The sequence below is a fragment of the Pseudochaenichthys georgianus genome, chromosome 10 (genome assembly GCF_902827115.2).
Source record: "Pseudochaenichthys georgianus chromosome 10, fPseGeo1.2, whole genome shotgun sequence".
NCBI classification, from domain to species: Eukaryota; Metazoa; Chordata; class Actinopteri; order Perciformes; family Channichthyidae; genus Pseudochaenichthys; species Pseudochaenichthys georgianus.
The window spans coordinates 5,856,792-5,874,478 of NC_047512.1; the positions used below are offsets into that span (position 1 = coordinate 5,856,792).

Below are 17,687 nucleotides of genomic sequence, written 5' to 3' on the forward strand. Positions count from 1 at the left end.
TTCAAGAAAACCACCTCACCGGGTCCAAAAAGACCCACTTAAGGGTTAATAATAATATACTCTGGTGCTCTATTGAAATATTAGATGGTGTTTTAGACTAAATCATATTTGGATGCCGATTAATTTGCAATTGCAGCCTCTGAAGATTCAACAGGCGTTTCCCCACGATGCATAAAGTCATTTATACAACATACAACAGATGGGAAATGTTTTGAAGCTGAAGAAAATGACATGACAGACGGGCGGCGGGTAAAGACTCTGCAGAGATTTAATCATTTCCACATAAAACAAATGTAAAAAAGTAGAGCGCTCCGACTGAAACCTCTCCGTCTGGACTCAGACAGTTTTAAAAAGACCCGGTCATAAGAATACGAGCAGGAAGTAAAACTTGAAACAAGCAAAAACAAGACAAAGAAAGGAAAACACTACAGCAAATTAATGACGGAGGATCGGTCTCACGCGTTTCAATTCCTACTGAAAGACATCCGGTTGCACGAAGCCAACATGTCCAATGGCACGGAAATACTGAAATGAAAACAAACTAATGAGGAGATTCTTGATGCAAGAGCTGGTAGTTTCTAATGTGTTTAGCACAGGTACTGCGAGAACACGGGTACACGTTTCATCCAATTACGCGTGTGTGTGTGTGTGTGTGTGTGTGTCTCTCAGAGCTGCAGGGCACAGAACTGCTGGTACACAGCCAGGATGTGGGGGTCCAGCTCTGCGGTGAACAGCAGGTTCTCCAGAGTGCCCATGTACTGCTGGATGGTCACATGGTGCTGCAGGAGGGAGAGGTTACACACATTAGGTTACTGCTGTGTGTGTGTGTGTCTGTGTGTGTGTGTGTGTGTCTGTGTGTCTGTGTGTCTGTGTGTGTGTGTGTGTGTCTCACCATGAGGAAAACCTGCTGCAGCCTCTCGATGCAGTTCTTGTACCAGGGCGTGCTGATGTCCGCGCTGCCCGTCTCACAGCGGACCAGATGCTCCGTCAGCAGCATGATGAAGCGCTGGGGGGGGGGGAGATGATATTACATTTAGTCGCGTGTCCTCTTGTCTATCGTCACATTTCTGCAGCGACATGGTCGGGCTATTCAGAGAAGCGGCTCATTAAAAAAGGAGAACAGGAGGACATGCGTCCCTGGCACTCTGCGTACCTGGAAGATGACGAGGAAGAGGTTCTTCTGCTCGCTCTGAGCCGACTCCACCTTCTCCTGCAGCCGGTCGATCTGCTCCTCCAGCTGACCCTCCTCATCCTCGCTGTTCTTCTCCATGTCCTCTTCGTCCCCGCTGTCCCTCTGCGGACAAACAGTTAAGTCCGAAGCTTTAAATCACCGCCATGGCGTGGTGTTGGGAAAGTACTGAATGTCCTCCTCCAACGTCAGAGCAACATGACAACAAAGGCATCCCGACGGCAGCCGAGTACATTTTAAAGTTTTCAGGAAAAAGTCAGAATGTTGAGATTTTGAGAAAAATACCAACAAATTATCTTTTTTTGTTTTGACCACTTCAATTCTTGAGGATCAGAAATACACGGATGCTGAGGCTGAAGCTGATGGTGGGTAAAGGCACCTTGTGTTTGTGCTGCTGCTTCTCCAGCTTGTCCTTGGCCTCCTCCAACTCCTGCTGGATCTTCTGCACGTGTTTGTCCATCTTCCTGATGGTCGAGTGCAGAATCTCCCACACGAAGAGTCTGGAGGAGGAGAGGGAGATATTTCAGAGGCCGAGAGATAACAGATTAGTTTAATTTGTTGGCGCTTTTACAGGTGCTCAAAGACGCTTTACAGATGCAGTGAAGGGAAAAGGAAGGAACAACAAATAAATATAAAGTTAAAGTTAAATAATACAAAAACAATCACACATTAAAAGCCAGACTGAAGAGGTGAGTGCTTTGAAGGTGGTGAAGTCAGTGCAGTCTCTGATTGGTTGGGGGAGTGAGTTCCAGAGGGAGGGGGCAGCGACGGAGAAGGCTCTGTCCCCCCAGGTCCGTGCTTGGTGCGGGTGGGGGGACAGGAGGCTTCTGATGAGCGGAGGCAGCGGGAAGGGGCAGCAGGTAACAGCTTGTTAACCAATAATGCCGGAAACAGAGCTTTCGCTTTTATGTTTTCTGGCTGAATAAATGTGCATTATTTATTAACCCTTTAAATAGAACAAGGAACGTGTCCATGTAATAATAACAAAGCCTTATTCATACCACACATGCAGCTCAACGTGCTTTACTAAATGACTCGTCACAAGTTCAAAATAAAGAACTTCCCCTCAGGTGATTTGTTAAGAACTTTTAAAAAGGCACACGCAGCAAAATGTAACATTAACGGTACGTCCACACAGCAGCTTCAGAAGAATCTTCCAACGCTTCTCTGCCCGTTGACTTTGAATGGGGATGACGTCACTTTGCCTCGCTTTTCGCCGAACTGCATTGTGGGGGAGCGAAGCAAAGATTTCCAGGATGTCCAGGATGTCCAGGATTCCAAAGTTGAGCAATGTTCAACTTTTGAAGCTGAGCTGGAAGCGCCAGCCAATCAAACACGTTTATGCAAATCTGACAGTAGAAGCGCTAGCCAATCAAACCGCGTGTAAGCAGGGAGAGCCAGACCGCAGTTCATTTCCTCATATTCCAAACGAGAAGTTACGGTAGCAAATCACCCGGTTCTTTACGACCAGAACTATTAACGGGATACAAACCGGAGGAACCAGGCATGGAGGGAGGTGGCAGAGACAGTGGGGGAAACTGGTAGGGTTTCACCTGTTTGGGGAGTTTATATATATATATATTGCTCCCATAAAATCCCCGGGGTTTTTTGCTTTGTATGTCGGGGGCGGGAGATTCATGTGATTGGTTGTTGGTCGCGTTGCTCGCAAAAAACCCCAAGCTGTCAGACACGCCCAGCTCCAAGCCTTTAGAAAAGCTGCTGTGAGGTGAAAGGTATGATAATACAAATAGAATACATAATGGTTTCTCTCCGACAGATAAGACACAAGACAACCGAGTCGATGCACAATATAAAACTAAGTGAACATAAAGGTACGACGGAAATTTAAAAAAAAATAAGATAGTAATAAAAATGCCATAATTCTAATAAAGGTTAAACGATTAAAATATAAAAGAAATATGAAAACATAAATATTGCTATTGAAACACGTTAGATCCTTTAAAACAGTATGAAAGTAGGTACAGAGTGTGAGTCCTCTCACCTGGAGAACTCGTGAGCCATGTCCTGAGAGAAGAGCCAGTTGGCCACGGCAGCGCAGTCCACGATCTGCGTCCGGATCAGTTTATCCACCAACACGGCCACCATCTGCAGGGCAGCAGAGACACACACATGTTCAGCTGCTCACACACACGGATCAAAGCTTGCATCTGATTGGAGGGCTTTCCTTTGTACCTGTGGGTGATTCTTCCACGCTTCATAAACCACTTTGAGGATGTGCACCTTGCCCTCGTCGTTCTCCGTCAGGGCCTTCAGGACCTCGTGGAACCTGGGGAGTGAGAGCCAGGTGAGTCCTCTATCGTGCTGTCTTTCATCAATATGTCACAGGTCTCAGATAAATACAGAGCCGGTCTCTGATTGGCTGAAACACCAAAGAGATCATTGCCGCATTACCCATAATCCCCTCTGTTTCAGCCCTGTTTCCAAAGTGCTGATTCTCTGTCTGTTACTTTAGATGAAGATAAGGAGCCCCTCCCCACGCCCCACTGAGAGACATCTGGTTACAAAGAACTCAATGGAGCTCTAGAGGAGATTCAGGTGATAAGTGGGGGGGGGGGTACCTTGTTGCTGATTGGCTAACGGTTACACAAGACAACACATCGTGATGACATCATCAAGTGGCCAAAATCTGATCAGGTTTTTATAGAAATGGATCAGGACAAAAAGAGAGAGAATCTTTGTTCCTGAAACTTTCAGAGTCTCTTTCCACAGAGGGGACACATGTTGATGTAGAAGAGACATGGAGAAGAGGGGACACATGTTGATGTAGAAGAGACGTGAGGAAGAGGGGACACATGTTGATGTAGAAGAGACATGGAGAAGAGGGGACACATGTTGATGTAGAAGAGACATGAAGAAGAGGGGACACATGTTGATGTAGAAGAGACGTGAAGAAGAGGGGACACATGTTGATGTAGAAGAGACGTGAAGAAGAGGGGACACATGTTGATGTAGAAGAGACATGAAGAAGAGGGGACACATGTTGATGTAGAAGAGACATGAAGTAGAGAGGACACGTGTTGATGTAGAAAAGACATGAGGAAGAGGGGACACATGTTGATGTAGAAGAGACATGGAGAAGAGGGGACACATGTTGATGTAGAAGAGACATGAAGAAGAGGGGACACATGTTGATGTAGAAGAGACATGAAGAAGAGGGGACACATGTTGATGTAGAGGAGACATGAAGAAGAGGGGACACATGTTGATGTAGAAGAGACATGAAGAAGAGGGGACACATGTTGATGTAGAAGAGACATGAAGAAGAGGGGACACATGTTGATGTAGAAGAGACGTGAAGAAGAGGGGACACATGTTGATGTAGAAGAGACATGAAGAAGAGGGGACACATGTTGATGTAGAAGAGACGTGGAGAAGAGGGGACACATGTTGATGTAGAAGAGACACGGAGAAGAGGGGACACATGCTGATGTAGAAGAGACGTGGAGAAGAGGGGACACATGCTGATGTAGAAGAGACATGAAGAAGAGGGGACACATGTTGATGTAGAAGAGACGTGGAGAAGAGGGGACACATGTTGATGTAGAAGAGACACGGAGAAGAGGGGACACATGCTGATGTAGAAGAGACGTGGAGAAGAGGGGACACATGCTGATGTAGAAGAGACATGAAGAAGAGGGGACACATGTTGATGTAGAAGAGACATGGAGAAGAGGGGACACATGTTGATGTAGAAGAGACATGAAGAAGAGGGGACACATGTTGATGTAGAAGAGACATGAAGAAGAGGGGACACATGTTGATGTAGAAGAGACACGAAGAAGAGGCGACACATGTTGATGTAGAAGAGACACGGAGAAGAGGGGACACATGTTGATGTAGAAGAGACATGGAGAAGAGGGGACACATGTTGATGTAGAAGAGACATGAAGAAGAGGGGACACATGTTGATGTAGAAGAGACATGAAGAAGAGGGGACACATGTTGATGTAGAAGAGACACGAAGAAGAGGCGACACATGTTGATGTAGAAGAGACACGGAGAAGAGGGGACACATGTTGATGTAGAAGAGACATGGAGAAGAGGGGACACATGCTGATGTAGAAGAGACATGAAGAAGAGGGGACACACGTTGATGTAGAAGAGACATGGAGAAGAGGGGACACATGTTGATGTAGAAGAGACATGAAGAAGAGGGGACACATGTTGATGTAGAAGAGACATCTTGGTGGGCTACACACTGATGTGAAGCGGAGTCAGTCTTCCTGTCGTGTTGAACTTACTTCCCGAGGGCGCTGAAGGAGTGGCTGAAGGATTTGGCTGCCAGGTGGAGCAGAGTCTGCAGGAACACATCCACCTTCAGAGGGTTGAAGCTCTCGCCCTCATCTGAATTAGGAACAGAAACAAAATGATGCCTTGATTTTGAGATTTTTTATTTTGAGAAAAAGTCTTAAAGGTGGGGTAGGTACGTTTCAGAAACCGGCTGGAGATACACTTTGTTATATTTCATGGAATGCTCTTAACATCCCGATAGCAATGAATATCTGAAGTGCTTTGACAAAAAATCCATAAAAAAATGTCATCTGTGGAAGCCGTGATACTGTAAAAAGTACAACCAATCCGGCTAAACGGATTGGATGGCCTACCTGCCTGTCAGCCTTCCATCGGGGCACAAACTTATCTCGTGCCCTCATTGGTCATGTGAAGTGGCAGATTTTCTCCGGTTGTGTATTTTCAAATTCTAGCGATCTCGAGCCGGTTTCTCAAACGTACCTACCCCTCCTTTAAGTTTTAGATTTTTAGAAAAAGTCAAATTTGTTTTACTCTTACATGTCTAATATGTGTAATGTGTACTTGTAAAGCGCTTTGAGCACCTGTAAAAGCGCTCTAATAAAAAAAAAAAAAAAATGTAATGCATTATTATTATTTTTGAGAAAAAGTCAGAATTTTGAGATTTTGAGGACAATTCCACCAAATTCTCTTTTTTTGTTTGGACTACTTCCATTCTTGAGAGGATCATGGATCCTGATATTGAAGCTCAAGCTTTTCTAACAGTCTCCTCAAGAAGCACAGGTGCAGAGTGCTCAGAAAGCACAGGTAAGATGGAGGACACTGAACTGAGACACTGACCGTCGTCGTCCTCCTGGTTGGGGTTGGGCACTTCTTTGAGGATGGCCAGGATCTCCTCGTTGGTCGCTCGGTTCTTGATGGCGTCTCCCACAGTGATGGACGCTGGGTAACCTGGTAACGAAGCTGTGAGGGAGCGGAGACTGTATTAGGTATTCACTCATATCTTAGTTCAGGAGAGATCTGTAGAAACATGTGGGGTTGACTGAGGTCAGCAGATACATGTTTTAGATGAGCAACATCTATGTGATGATAATGTTCTTACAGCTGCTCTCATCTGCGTATTTGTAAACAAAGATGTTTTCAGAGGGGATGAGAGCGGTGAAGGATGCAGGGACGATGTCCACGATCCTCTGGTGGTAGGAGAGTCTGTAGAGCGGGGGGGAACGACACATTTAATTCGTTTTTAGATTTAAAGATCAAAGAGAAAATATACTGAAGGACTTCTTCGAGGCTTGAATTCATTAAAGCTGCTTCTCAATGAACTTTCACTTAATGAGAACAGGGGAACATTCACAAAGGAACAATGTGTGGAAATAAACCTTTAATACCTCATAGACTTCTCCAGAACCTCTTTGATGAACTTGGGCTTGGGCTTCTCTAGATCCATGGTCAGACAGTCAGACCTTCACAGAGGAAACCGCACCGTCAACACAGCAGCCGATTATCACCGACAACAACTCTAAAACTAACAACAACTAAACTAAGCAGTCCAAAATAAATAAATAAATAAAACCAATCCTTTAAGGAAATAAACCAAAGCTATCCTGCCTGGTGAAAACGGTCTGGGTGCATTTCAGTTTCAGTTCTTTTACTAGAAAAACTGTCCAATACCGACACCATGAATCTCAGTCACGGCCCGTCCACACGGCGGCGTGCGTTGAAGCTTCAACGCTTCCGCCCATTCGACGGAAGCGTCAGCCAATCAAATAATATGCCAGTACAAGCTCTAGCCAATCAAACCGCTTGCTTGTTTGTCCGGGGCGGGAGATTCATTTCGAGTTTCAGACACGCCCACCGGCAAGCTTCAACGCACGCCGCCGTGTGGACGCTGCGTCAGAGCCCAAGGCATTGAACCACAGAGGTTCTTCACTGTGGTGCTGAAAGAGGACTCAAGTTCTCTCCTAATCTAAATATTTAAACATTCCTTCAGTTCTCCAAACATACATTTATTATAGATGGCAAACTAAAACTAATGTAAACGATCAGTAGCTGCTATAAAATAAAGGTGATTTCACTCACCAGTCGTCCCAGCTCCATCGAAACTGGAAGTTGCTCAAATGATGAGAAAACCAGTTGATTAGTCTGCAAGGAAAAAGGAAAAGTAAGAGACGGGATCTGCTCCTTCAGTCCTCATCAATGTAATCAGATGTCCAGTAGCTCACCGGTCTATGCAGCTGGTGTTCATGCTGTCCAGCCTCATGAACAGCATCTCTGTGGCTTGGGCCAACTGCAGCAGGCGTTCAGGAAACAAGTCGATAGAGTGGAGAAACACGTGTTCTTCACCTCGTGCCTAAAGACTCCTAACTATCACATGTTTAATGTTACGATATCAGAAACAAGCGGAAATCATTTGGCCGATTGATAACAACATGTGTGACATCCGACTGTGTGTTTGAGTATAGTAGTAAACATTGTAAGATGTAAATATAGAAAAAAAAAAGTCAGATTTTTGAGAAAAAGTCTTAATTTTGAGAAAAAGTCTTGATTTTTGAGAAAAAGTCTTAATTTGTGAGATTTTTGAGAAAGTCCTATTTTTGTGAAAAAGAATGAATGAATACTTCCATTCTTGAGAGGATCATAAATACATGGATCCTGATATTGAAACTCAAGCCGGTGACCAGTGATTGTTAACATTTTTAAGTATTCAGAAAAAGTCAGATTTTTGAGAAAAAGGTCTGATTTGAGAAAAAGTCTTAATTTTGAGAAAAAGTCTTAATCTTGAGTTTTTGAGAAAAAGTCTGATTTGAGAAAAAAGTGTTAATTTTGAGATTCTTGAGAAAAAGTCTTGATTTTTGAGAAAAAGTCTTAATTTGTGAGATTTGAGAAAAAGTCCTATTTTTGTGAAAAAGAATGAATGACTACTTCCATTCTTGAGAGGATCATAAATACATGGATCCTGATATTGAAGCTCAAGCTGGTGACCAGTGATTGCTAAAAAATGTAAGTATTCAGAAAAAGTCTGATTTGAGAAAAAGTCTTAATTTTGAGTTTTTGAGAAAAAGTCTTAATTTTGAGATTTTTGAGAAAAAGTCTTAATTTGTGAGCTTTTGGAGAAAAAGTCCTATTTTTGTGAAAAAGAATGAATGAATACTTCCATTCTTGAGAGGATCATAAATACATGGATCCTGATATTGAAGCTCAAGCCGGTGACCAGTGATTGTTAACATTTTTAAGTATTCAGAAAAAGTCCGATTTTTGAGAAAAAGGTCTGATTTGAGAAAAAGTGTTAATTTTGAGTTTTTGAGAAAAAGTCAGATTTTTGAGAAAAAAGTCTTAATTTTGAGTTTGAGAAAAAAGTCTTAATTTTGAGTTTTTGAGAAAAAAGTCTTAATTTTGAGTTTTTGAGAAAAAAGTCTTAATTTTGAGTTTTTGAGAAAAAGTCTGATTTGAGAAAAAAGTGTTAATTTTGAGATTCTTGAGAAAAAGTCTTGATTTTTGAGAAAAAGTCTTAATTTGTGAGATTTGAGAAAAAGTCCTATTTTTGTGAAAAAGAATGAATGACTACTTCCATTCTTGAGAGGATCATAAATACATGGATCCTGATATTGAAGCTCAAGCTGGTGACCAGTGATTGCTAAAAAATGTAAGTATTCAGAAAAAGTCTGATTTGAGAAAAAGTCTTAATTTTGAGTTTTTGAGAAAAAGTCTTAATTTTGAGATTTGAGAAAAAGTCTTTATTTTTGAGCTTTTGGAGAAAAAGTCCTATTTTTGTGAAAAAGAATGAATGAATACTTCCATTCTTGAGAGGATCATAAATACATGGATCCTGATATTGAAGCTCAAGCCGGTGACCAGTGATTGTTAACATTTTTAAGTATTCAGAAAAAGTCCGATTTTTGAGAAAAAGGTCTGATTTGAGAAAAAGTGTTAATTTTGAGTTTTTGAGAAAAAGTCAGATTTTTGAGAAAAAAGTCTTAATTTTGAGTTTTTGAGAAAAAAGTCTTAATTTTGAGTTTTTGAGAAAAAAGTCTTAATTTTGAGTTTTTGAGAAAAAAGTCTTAATTTTGAGTTTTTGAGAAAAAAGTCTTAATTTTGTGATTTTGGAGAAAAAGTCCTATTTTTGCGAAAAGTTTTTGAGAAAAAGTCTTAATTTTGAACAATACGGTTTGTCCACCACAGGACACCGTTTCAAGCGTATACACTTCATTAAGAAACCCTTCTGTTGAAGACACACTGGTGTGAGGATACGACTTGCGGCAGCGAGCCGGGCTGCAGTTTGCACAGCTCGATGAGCAGCGTGGTGTACATGACGTCGATGTGAGGAGCCGCTGGCAGCTGGAACAGCTCTCCAAAGATCACCTGAGAATAACAAACATTCATACGTCAAATCCTCATTTCGATGAGAAGACAGTCTCGAGATGTAGCTTGTAAAAAATAAAACGGTACCTCCACGATGTGATAGTTGAGCGGGATCTTGTTTTTCCCCGGATAGCTGAGTAGCTGGGCGGCACTGAGGGAAAGCAAAGAAGTGTTACAGCGTGTGTGGGGCCCAATCAGACGGAGTGCAGCTCGGTACCCACCAGGTCTTCCTCTCCTTCCAGTGAGTCTTGATGATACAGTGCAGGTTTTCCTCGATGACGAATCTCTCCACAGAATGACTGCCGGGCATCACGGGACCCTGAGGGGGAAAAGGGCGAGAGTCAATGGACTCTGCACGGCAGAAGATCATTCAAATCATTGACATGTGTTTTAAATCTGTGTGCTAAGAAAACCATCTTAGCACTGGCTGCTTCCCGACTGGAAGAAAGGATGGATATAGTTAATATCATACAGAACCGAGTGCCACAGTGACGCGTCCTAAAACCCGGAAGTAAACTCCTTGCGATTCCTTCGACAAAAAGGCAATGCGATTTCTCCATTTTGGAAAATAGCTGGAAATAGGGTCTGTGGTTGAGTCTTCCCCGTGTTCGGCTTTGAAGCAAGTCCCTGCCTCCGGCAAACTGTTCAAACACTTCAACTCGTACCATTTAGAGCAGGGGTGGGGAACCTCCGGCCCCCGGGCCGTATACGGCCCGCGAGACAATTTGGTACGGCCCTCGAGGTAATTTATAAACAAAGAAAATAAAATCTAGACCGCAAACAAATTAAACAAGCGAGTGCCTGTTTTTCCTGGCCAAGGTCAGGGTCCTTGAACACAACACGAGCCTAACGTGTCATCACGTGGTATATGTCTCCTCTGGGGTGCAGTTATGCCGGAGAGCACCGGAACGTCGCTCCGGGACTTCCAAAAATTGCAGTAGCCTACCCATAAGGAGCTGTACACATGCCGCAGTTTCTGCGTGGCTGTGTCTTTAGTTGTAAGCCCAGTGGCGATCTGTTCATCTGTCATACTGATCATACAGACAATTACTTTGTTGTTATTAGCATCTGGTTAGCTAGCTATGCTAACACATATGAGAAGCTTTTTCTACAACCAGTCAGGCACATCTTTATATGATCATTATATAGTTATTTAAAAAGAAGAGAATAAAGTAAACAGGTATAAATATTATATGACAGTAAAAAAAAGTTGTTATTAATAAACAAGAATACAGTTTGAAAGGGGAGTGATTTGTAAAATATCCATAAAGAAAAATAAAATCTTCTTACAGTTCTGTTTCATATGGATGTTGAGAGATGTATCCATAGATCTCCTAATGTTGCTCTCAAAGTGCACCAGATTGATGCTTTAAAAAAAAAATCTTTTCAGACCTCCCCACACTTAAATCATGTTCACATGGATAGGAAACTACATTTGCACAAATGTTGTGTCCAATATCTTTCTGTTTTGGTGGTCATGCCACAACCGTGCACGTGCCGTGCATGCATGTGTGAGTCATGGTAAGATATCTGGATTAAGAGGTTACTTTTTCTTTGCACAGCATGAAAGAAAGGCCAAATGAATGGGCTGTGATTTTAGTATTTTTAAGCAGAGGTCAATCATTTGTACGGCCCTCGGAGGAAGTTGGAAACATGTAAATGGCCCTTGAGAGGAAAAAGGTTCCCCACCCCTGATTTAGAGTCTGTATGTTTGAATGTGGATCGTAAGTGGGGTGACGTTGAATCAGCGACCCGGCTGTAGTTCCTTTATAGCATAACGTTAGCATTTAGCTTCTGGCGATTAGAAGATGATAAAAGTAGGGTCGACATGTGGAGATTATCCGGCTATAAACCAACTACAGCCGAGTCCAGCAGCACGACTTCAACGTCACGCCAACTTAAGATCCATATTCAACCGTACAGATTCTACATGGAACAAGTTGAAGCCTTTGTTTGAACAGTTTGCCGGAACTTGCTTTCAAGCAGAACACGGGGGAATGACGCACAACTTCTGTAGTCCTATTCAGCCACACGTGGGGTCACTGCTGATGGATTTAATGTCGTAGAACAAAACGTGATCCGTCTCTTAAATGTGTTTCAACCACAGACCTTAGTTCCAGGTATTTTCCAAAAGCCTAAGGAGAGATTCAATGGCATTGCTTTTTGGCGAAGGAACCGGAAGTGGTAAAATGCTAACCGAGGCCCATTCCCAAACCGCCCCTACCCCCTACCCCCTACCCCTCACGCGGAGGGTCCGCCATATTGAGGGCTGTTCCAAAGCAACGAGTGTGGAGCGGGAGTGGGCTATCAAGCCCTCAAACAGCGAGTCTGCAGCGGTGCTGACTTGAGACCGGTCTCTCCCTGACCGGAGTCACGCTGTGTGTGTCCGTCAGGAAACAAGCTGTTAAAAGTAGTTCCAGCAAACATCCACTGATAAACTGCGATGTTACCTCATGATGACCTCATATGTTTTAACTTAGGATCAGGTCTGTGTTTAGTCTAGAAAAAGGTAAATGTGTGCATGTTATTATAAAGTTGTGTATATTTACAGACCGTTGCAAAAACTAAGAAGCTTCTAAACATCAGGTTTAAAACTAAAAGAGCTTTGAAACACAATGAAAGATGTTTGGAGTTTTATTTGAGTTATTCATTTAAACTTTTTGTCTAAGAGATGCTGATTTGAAACCGTTGTTACAAACAGTTACGGCACTTCCTGTTTGTGCCGGAGAGAGGGGAGGCCGTCCCAAAGCTTGCTGCTGTGTTTCCTCCATCTGACAGGAGGAGCCTCGTTGAGCTGCGAGTGTGGCTACAGACGGAGGGGTAGGGTCGAGGCAGTGGTTTGGGATTGGGCCTTAGTTTCCGGGTTTTAGGGCGCGTCACTGTGGCGCTCTATGGAATGTACATGTATCGCCTACAGATGAATAGATTTACTGAGCTATGGTCGGATTGGGTTTCCTTTCTTCGCCAGACACGGCCACATTTTATAGAATTAACAAACTACTGACGAGCTGATAACCAGTTCTATCACCAAACGAAAATGGTTGCTTGGTCTAGTTACCAAAATATTGTAATTTCTTGTTTGTTTGACTGTTATCACACCTGCAGGATTGTCCCTCACTATGTCAATGAAACATCCCTTCTGTTATTGTATAACGTTCATGAACGTTGTATACGGAAAGGACAACGAGAAGCGGAGGGTTTCGATGTATAGCGTTCCCTTATTGCAGAGGTGTACTACTCCCCGTGTAACTGCAGGTATATTTCTTTGTAACTGCTGAAATGTCCTCAGAGAATTGTGTTGTACCTCTGGGGCGTCGGTGTAGTCGAACATGCGGAAGACGACGTGGGGCATGGGGTACTGGGCGCCGGGGATGTGTCCCGGGGGGGTGAAGGGGGGCAGGTTGTGCTGCAGGGCTTCACACAGCACGCTGTCGAAGGCGATGTACGGACGCAGGATGTGGCGCTCCTGCCAGCGGTCCTTCTTCAGCTTCTGGATCTGAGCCCACAGGCAGTCCAGGTACTGAGGGAGGACAGGAGGGGGGGGGTCAAAACATATTTAGAACAGGTGAGGATATCATCAAGTTACCAACATAAGTGCAAAGAACATTAAAATGACATGAGGTTACAAGATTGTATTTTTTTAACGGACAGAAAAAAAGAACTTGAACTCTTTTATGAAACGGGGAAAGGATGGCTTGCCTCCTCTCCATTTACTACAATGTAAAAGGTATTTACCCAAAATAAATCGGAAACTGAAGGACCCAAATGATCAATATAATACATTATATATAAGTGATATATTTGGAAGGCCAGAATATTTGGTAATTCAAGTAACAACCACACTTCCTAAAAAACTGACCCCAACACTAAAAGCTTATGTCCAGGCCAAGCCATCACCAGCTTATTTTAATAAGAAATAAAACATCAGGCTTAAAAAGGACCAGGACTGCTTCATTTGATCACATCTGTGCGACTTTGTGATCGTTTAGAGTCAGATTGAGTCTCAAATAGTTCATTGACGACATCATATCAAGTCACTCGAGCTGCTGAACAGTCAGAAACAATCGTGATTATGCCGTTAGGAGTTGTTGGGAGGGGCAATGTTTACAGTGTAGTTTGTGCCATCGAGAAGGTTAAATAGGGATATGTGCAATCTGACGGACACTATGCAGGTGCAATAGGGAAAGTGCTGTACCTGTATGTTTCCCGTTTGTTTCTTTGCCATGTGACATGTGATCTCTGTTCTGTATCTATGACTGACTGACCTGCATGTTTTATGTGTATTATCTCGATGCCCAGGACACATTTCTCCTAAGGGAGACAATAAAGCCTTATCTTATATTAGAAATATAGAAACAAAAATGCATGCATTGACCATTTCAACACAGAAGACAATATCAGGGTTCATACACCTTTTCACCAATGACTTCTCCATGACCTTTACCTCATTCTCCATGACCAAAAACATGACTCTTTCTCAGCGTACCACTGAAAATGGTTTATTTGAACATCGAACAGGAAAATAAGGTCTGCATCTGAAACATGTCGTGCCGATAAAACAAATCAAAGGCTTACCAGCTTCTACACGCTCAACTCAAATCTCTCACCAGCAAAATACCTCGTCAGTTAAATGTCATTTTACGTTCATTACTATACGATACAGTATTTATTATCATTATAGTATTACTATGTCGGCGATTAGATAAAATATAAATTATATTTGATGCAACTTTAGTTACATTTCCTTGACTTTTCCAAAACTTCGGGGAAAATATTGTTTTCCAGGAACTGGAATTAGCATTTTGAATTCCACGACTTCTCCAGGTTTGTAATGACCGTAGGAACCCTGCAATATGTTCAACACCCTTTAATGGACATCTGATATGGGAAGAACTCCATATTTACATTTAGGAATGACTTCTGGACATTAAAACGCCTCAGGTGAGCCTTATTAGATAGCGGGAGTATTTTTCCGCTGTCATAATATCTCATGAAGTGAATTCTACAATCGGTGAGCATGTGTACAATGTCATGCGAATGTGATTCACAATTATTATTGTTTCCAAATTATAATAGGGGAAAATGTCGTTCTTTGATCCTCCTCTCACCTCCTCTTGTAGGTGGGGCTTCTCGGCGGTCCACACCTGCAGCATGGAGACGTGAGTCTTCACTCGCCGTCTGGAAAGTCAAGAGAAGTGTGACATTAAGGAAGAGCTGACCAATATAACAAAGGCTGAACAAATAACTACAATGTTAACAAAATAAATACATATGAAAAACAAACAGGTAAAACAGGAAGGATCTAGAAAGCACGGCAGACTTCTTACTTGAGGAAGCCATCGACCTGGCTGAAGAGTCGGTCCATCTCCACGTCTTTCTTCTCGTAAAGCTCCTTCCCCACCCAGGGCAGGCAGGACAGAACCACGTACACATACCAGTCCGCCCGCACCTGAGGACACAACAACACTTAAAACGTCTCAACTCAACCGTTAACGTTTCCTCCCGAATATAAAGTCATCTGGTGTAAAGTCACCTGGTGTCAGGAGACATGTTTGAGTGACGCCAAAAAGCTTCAAAACATTGCAGTTGCACTTTGTTAGTTTTCATTTCAAATATGCATTAGCTCTACACCCTCTTCCACCCACCTGTGGTACGTCTTCCTCTTGAGTAACACTGATAAAGTTTTCGAACATGGCCACCATCGAAGGAGCGGCGATCACATGGCAGTTGACCAAGTCAGACAGAAAACGCACCTACAGAGAGAAGATATCGTATCAACAGAGAAAGCAAAAGAGATGTGAGGATTATTTTAGGTGTCAGTCAAAGTCGACTTTATTGTCAATCTTTCAGTTTGTGTGTACAGACGGAGAGATTGAAATACCGTTTCTCACAATCCTGAATACAAAAATATATAACAATATGTACAAAAATATGTATATACCTGTATATAAATAATCAACAGACACACACATATGCACACAGACATAAATAAAAGCACAACAATCAATATATACAAAATAACAGTCACGGTCGATGAATAAATAAAAGTCAGCGTACCAAGTAAACCGCTTCGTTGTACAGGTTGTTTTTCAGAGTCTCCTTGAGTTGTCTGATCATGGCTTCCACAAACTCGCCCCCAAAGTTGTAGTTCCTGGCGTTCAGGAGGCCGACCAGAGTCGTGTACACAGACAGCTTCTCGGGGAGGAGGCGGGCGCTGTCACCCAAACACAACGCAGTGAGAAAAGACCACGCAAACGGTCAGCATTCAACAGTGAGCATGTGAGAAGTGGCGAGGAACTTACACGGCACATAAAATGCGCAGGATTTTGTTTTTGTAGTTTGGAAGGTCGGCCTCCAGGACACCTGCAAGCCCCTCCAAGTTGCTCTCCAGGGACGAAGTACTCTGGGAAGAAAAAGTAAACAATTTGGTTTGTTTTTGCTGAACTATCGTGTTTTAAATGATATCAGAGCCTGTGAGGAGAAGAGAAGTGCTCTACATAGATCTAGCTAGATTTCCCTGGTGGACGTTTTACCTTCTCCCCCACACGACATATCAGTGACTCCAGGCGATCTTCTATTTCAATGGGCTCCGACGTTCTCCTCCTTTTGTGTTCCTGACCTCCTGAAAGAGCAAAAGAACAACCGCAAAGTGAGTGGAAGACAAACAGGAACTGATAAGAGTAACTCAATGGCAGCCTTAATGCAAAACACACCGTAACACCATGAGATGTGTTTATGAAGCCAGGCTGTAAACACATCTCAGGGTTAATATTATATAGCTCAGATTTAAATGTATTCTATCAGGTTCTCCTTGCAGAGGAACTTCAACAAATTAACATGTGAAAAGCTGAGACAATGAGTCATTAGGTGAATATGACTGACCCTGAATTAGTAGGGACTACAGATGGAGTTGATGATGGTGTTACAACTGGACAATGTCTGTTATCTAGCAAACATGAATATATCCTTGCAATCAATGAAAGCAGTCATCCTTTAAAAGTAATTGGAATCTAAAAGTAAAGTTGCACTTTTAAATAATTATAGTTCAGTTTTAAGGTGGATTTTCCCTTAACTGCTCATCAATAAGTACTTTTAACTGGCCATGCGTCAGTGGTTTATGGATATTCTTGTGGATAGTAAAACAAAGCATCGGTACATTTAATATAAACTACTCTAAGTGAGGCATTTGTATTATTCACATCACTTGGTTGCCGACCCACACAGGTTAACAGTAGCTAGCCTAGCAGCTAGTGCTAACATACACAGGTTAACACTGGTAAAACAAAAACCTTCTAGCTTTCAACCCGCTATACCGACACCACAAATCAACCCGTATTTACTGCGAGACATGTTAATGTTACAATGAAAAGACTTAAACTTAAATTCGTGAAGTAATGTATAACCATAATTGCATCGAAGTGATCAAACACGCTAACGTTAGCTCGTTAGCACAACGTCTGGTTGTGCTAGCTGTACACATGTAACTAACGCTCACTAACCGTCATTCTCGCTCTCGCTGTGTCGTCTCCTGGACATTTTGTTATTCCGTTTCACTATAAATTTAAGGAAATTCGACAAAAAAAGAATATGAAATAATAATGCAGCTTTGCAGGGCTTCTAGATCATTCAGCCTGGACGCTATTCGTGGAGAAAAATACTACGGGTCCGACTCAAGTGATGGACATCCGGGGCAACAGGAAGGTGCATCGTTTTTGAATAACGTATATATTTTCCCTTTATTTTTCAAGAACATCATATATTTTGTATTCAAGAAAGTTGCCATCAGGGGTAGACATATAGAAAAAATACATTAAGGAATACAGTTTCCTATTTCAGATTCATTACATAAGACATTACATAAGACATAATA

The 17,687-nt window shown here is 42.5% G+C and overlaps 1 protein-coding gene across 1 annotated transcript; it reads right to left on the bottom strand.

Moving 5' to 3' along the window:
* Nucleotides 1–244: 244 nt before the first annotated feature.
* LOC117454298 (nuclear cap-binding protein subunit 1) lies at nt 245–17,501 on the bottom strand. The gene is made up of 23 exons (XM_034093482.1): nt 17,317–17,501; nt 16,351–16,439; nt 16,120–16,220; nt 15,875–16,031; nt 15,463–15,570; nt 15,145–15,266; nt 14,926–14,995; nt 13,122–13,337; nt 10,039–10,136; nt 9,905–9,968; nt 9,707–9,817; nt 7,681–7,745; nt 7,538–7,600; nt 6,847–6,921; nt 6,561–6,664; nt 6,299–6,421; nt 5,452–5,554; nt 3,383–3,476; nt 3,192–3,295; nt 1,569–1,689; nt 1,154–1,294; nt 893–1,006; nt 245–779 (listed from the first exon to the last, which is right to left on the bottom strand). The coding sequence occupies exons 1-23, from the start codon at nt 17,351–17,353 to the stop codon at nt 666–668; spliced, it is 2,394 nt and encodes a 797-aa protein (XP_033949373.1). The 5' UTR covers nt 17,354–17,501; the 3' UTR covers nt 245–665.
* Nucleotides 17,502–17,687: the final 186 nt, after the last annotated feature.

What these genes read in the sequence shown, in the direction of transcription:
- LOC117454298 (XM_034093482.1), bottom strand. Translation starts at nt 17,353, where the DNA reads ATGTCCAGGAGACGACACAGCGAGAGCGAGAATGACG. An exon ending in GTTCTGGAGAAGTCTATGAG is followed by an intron (nt 6,665 to 6,846) that starts GTATTAAAGGTT and finishes CCCGCTCTACAG; the next exon opens with ACTCTCCTACCACCAGAGGA. An exon ending in TCTTCCTCGTCATCTTCCAG is followed by an intron (nt 1,007 to 1,153) that starts GTACGCAGAGTG and finishes CCCCCCCCCCAG; the next exon opens with CGCTTCATCATGCTGCTGAC.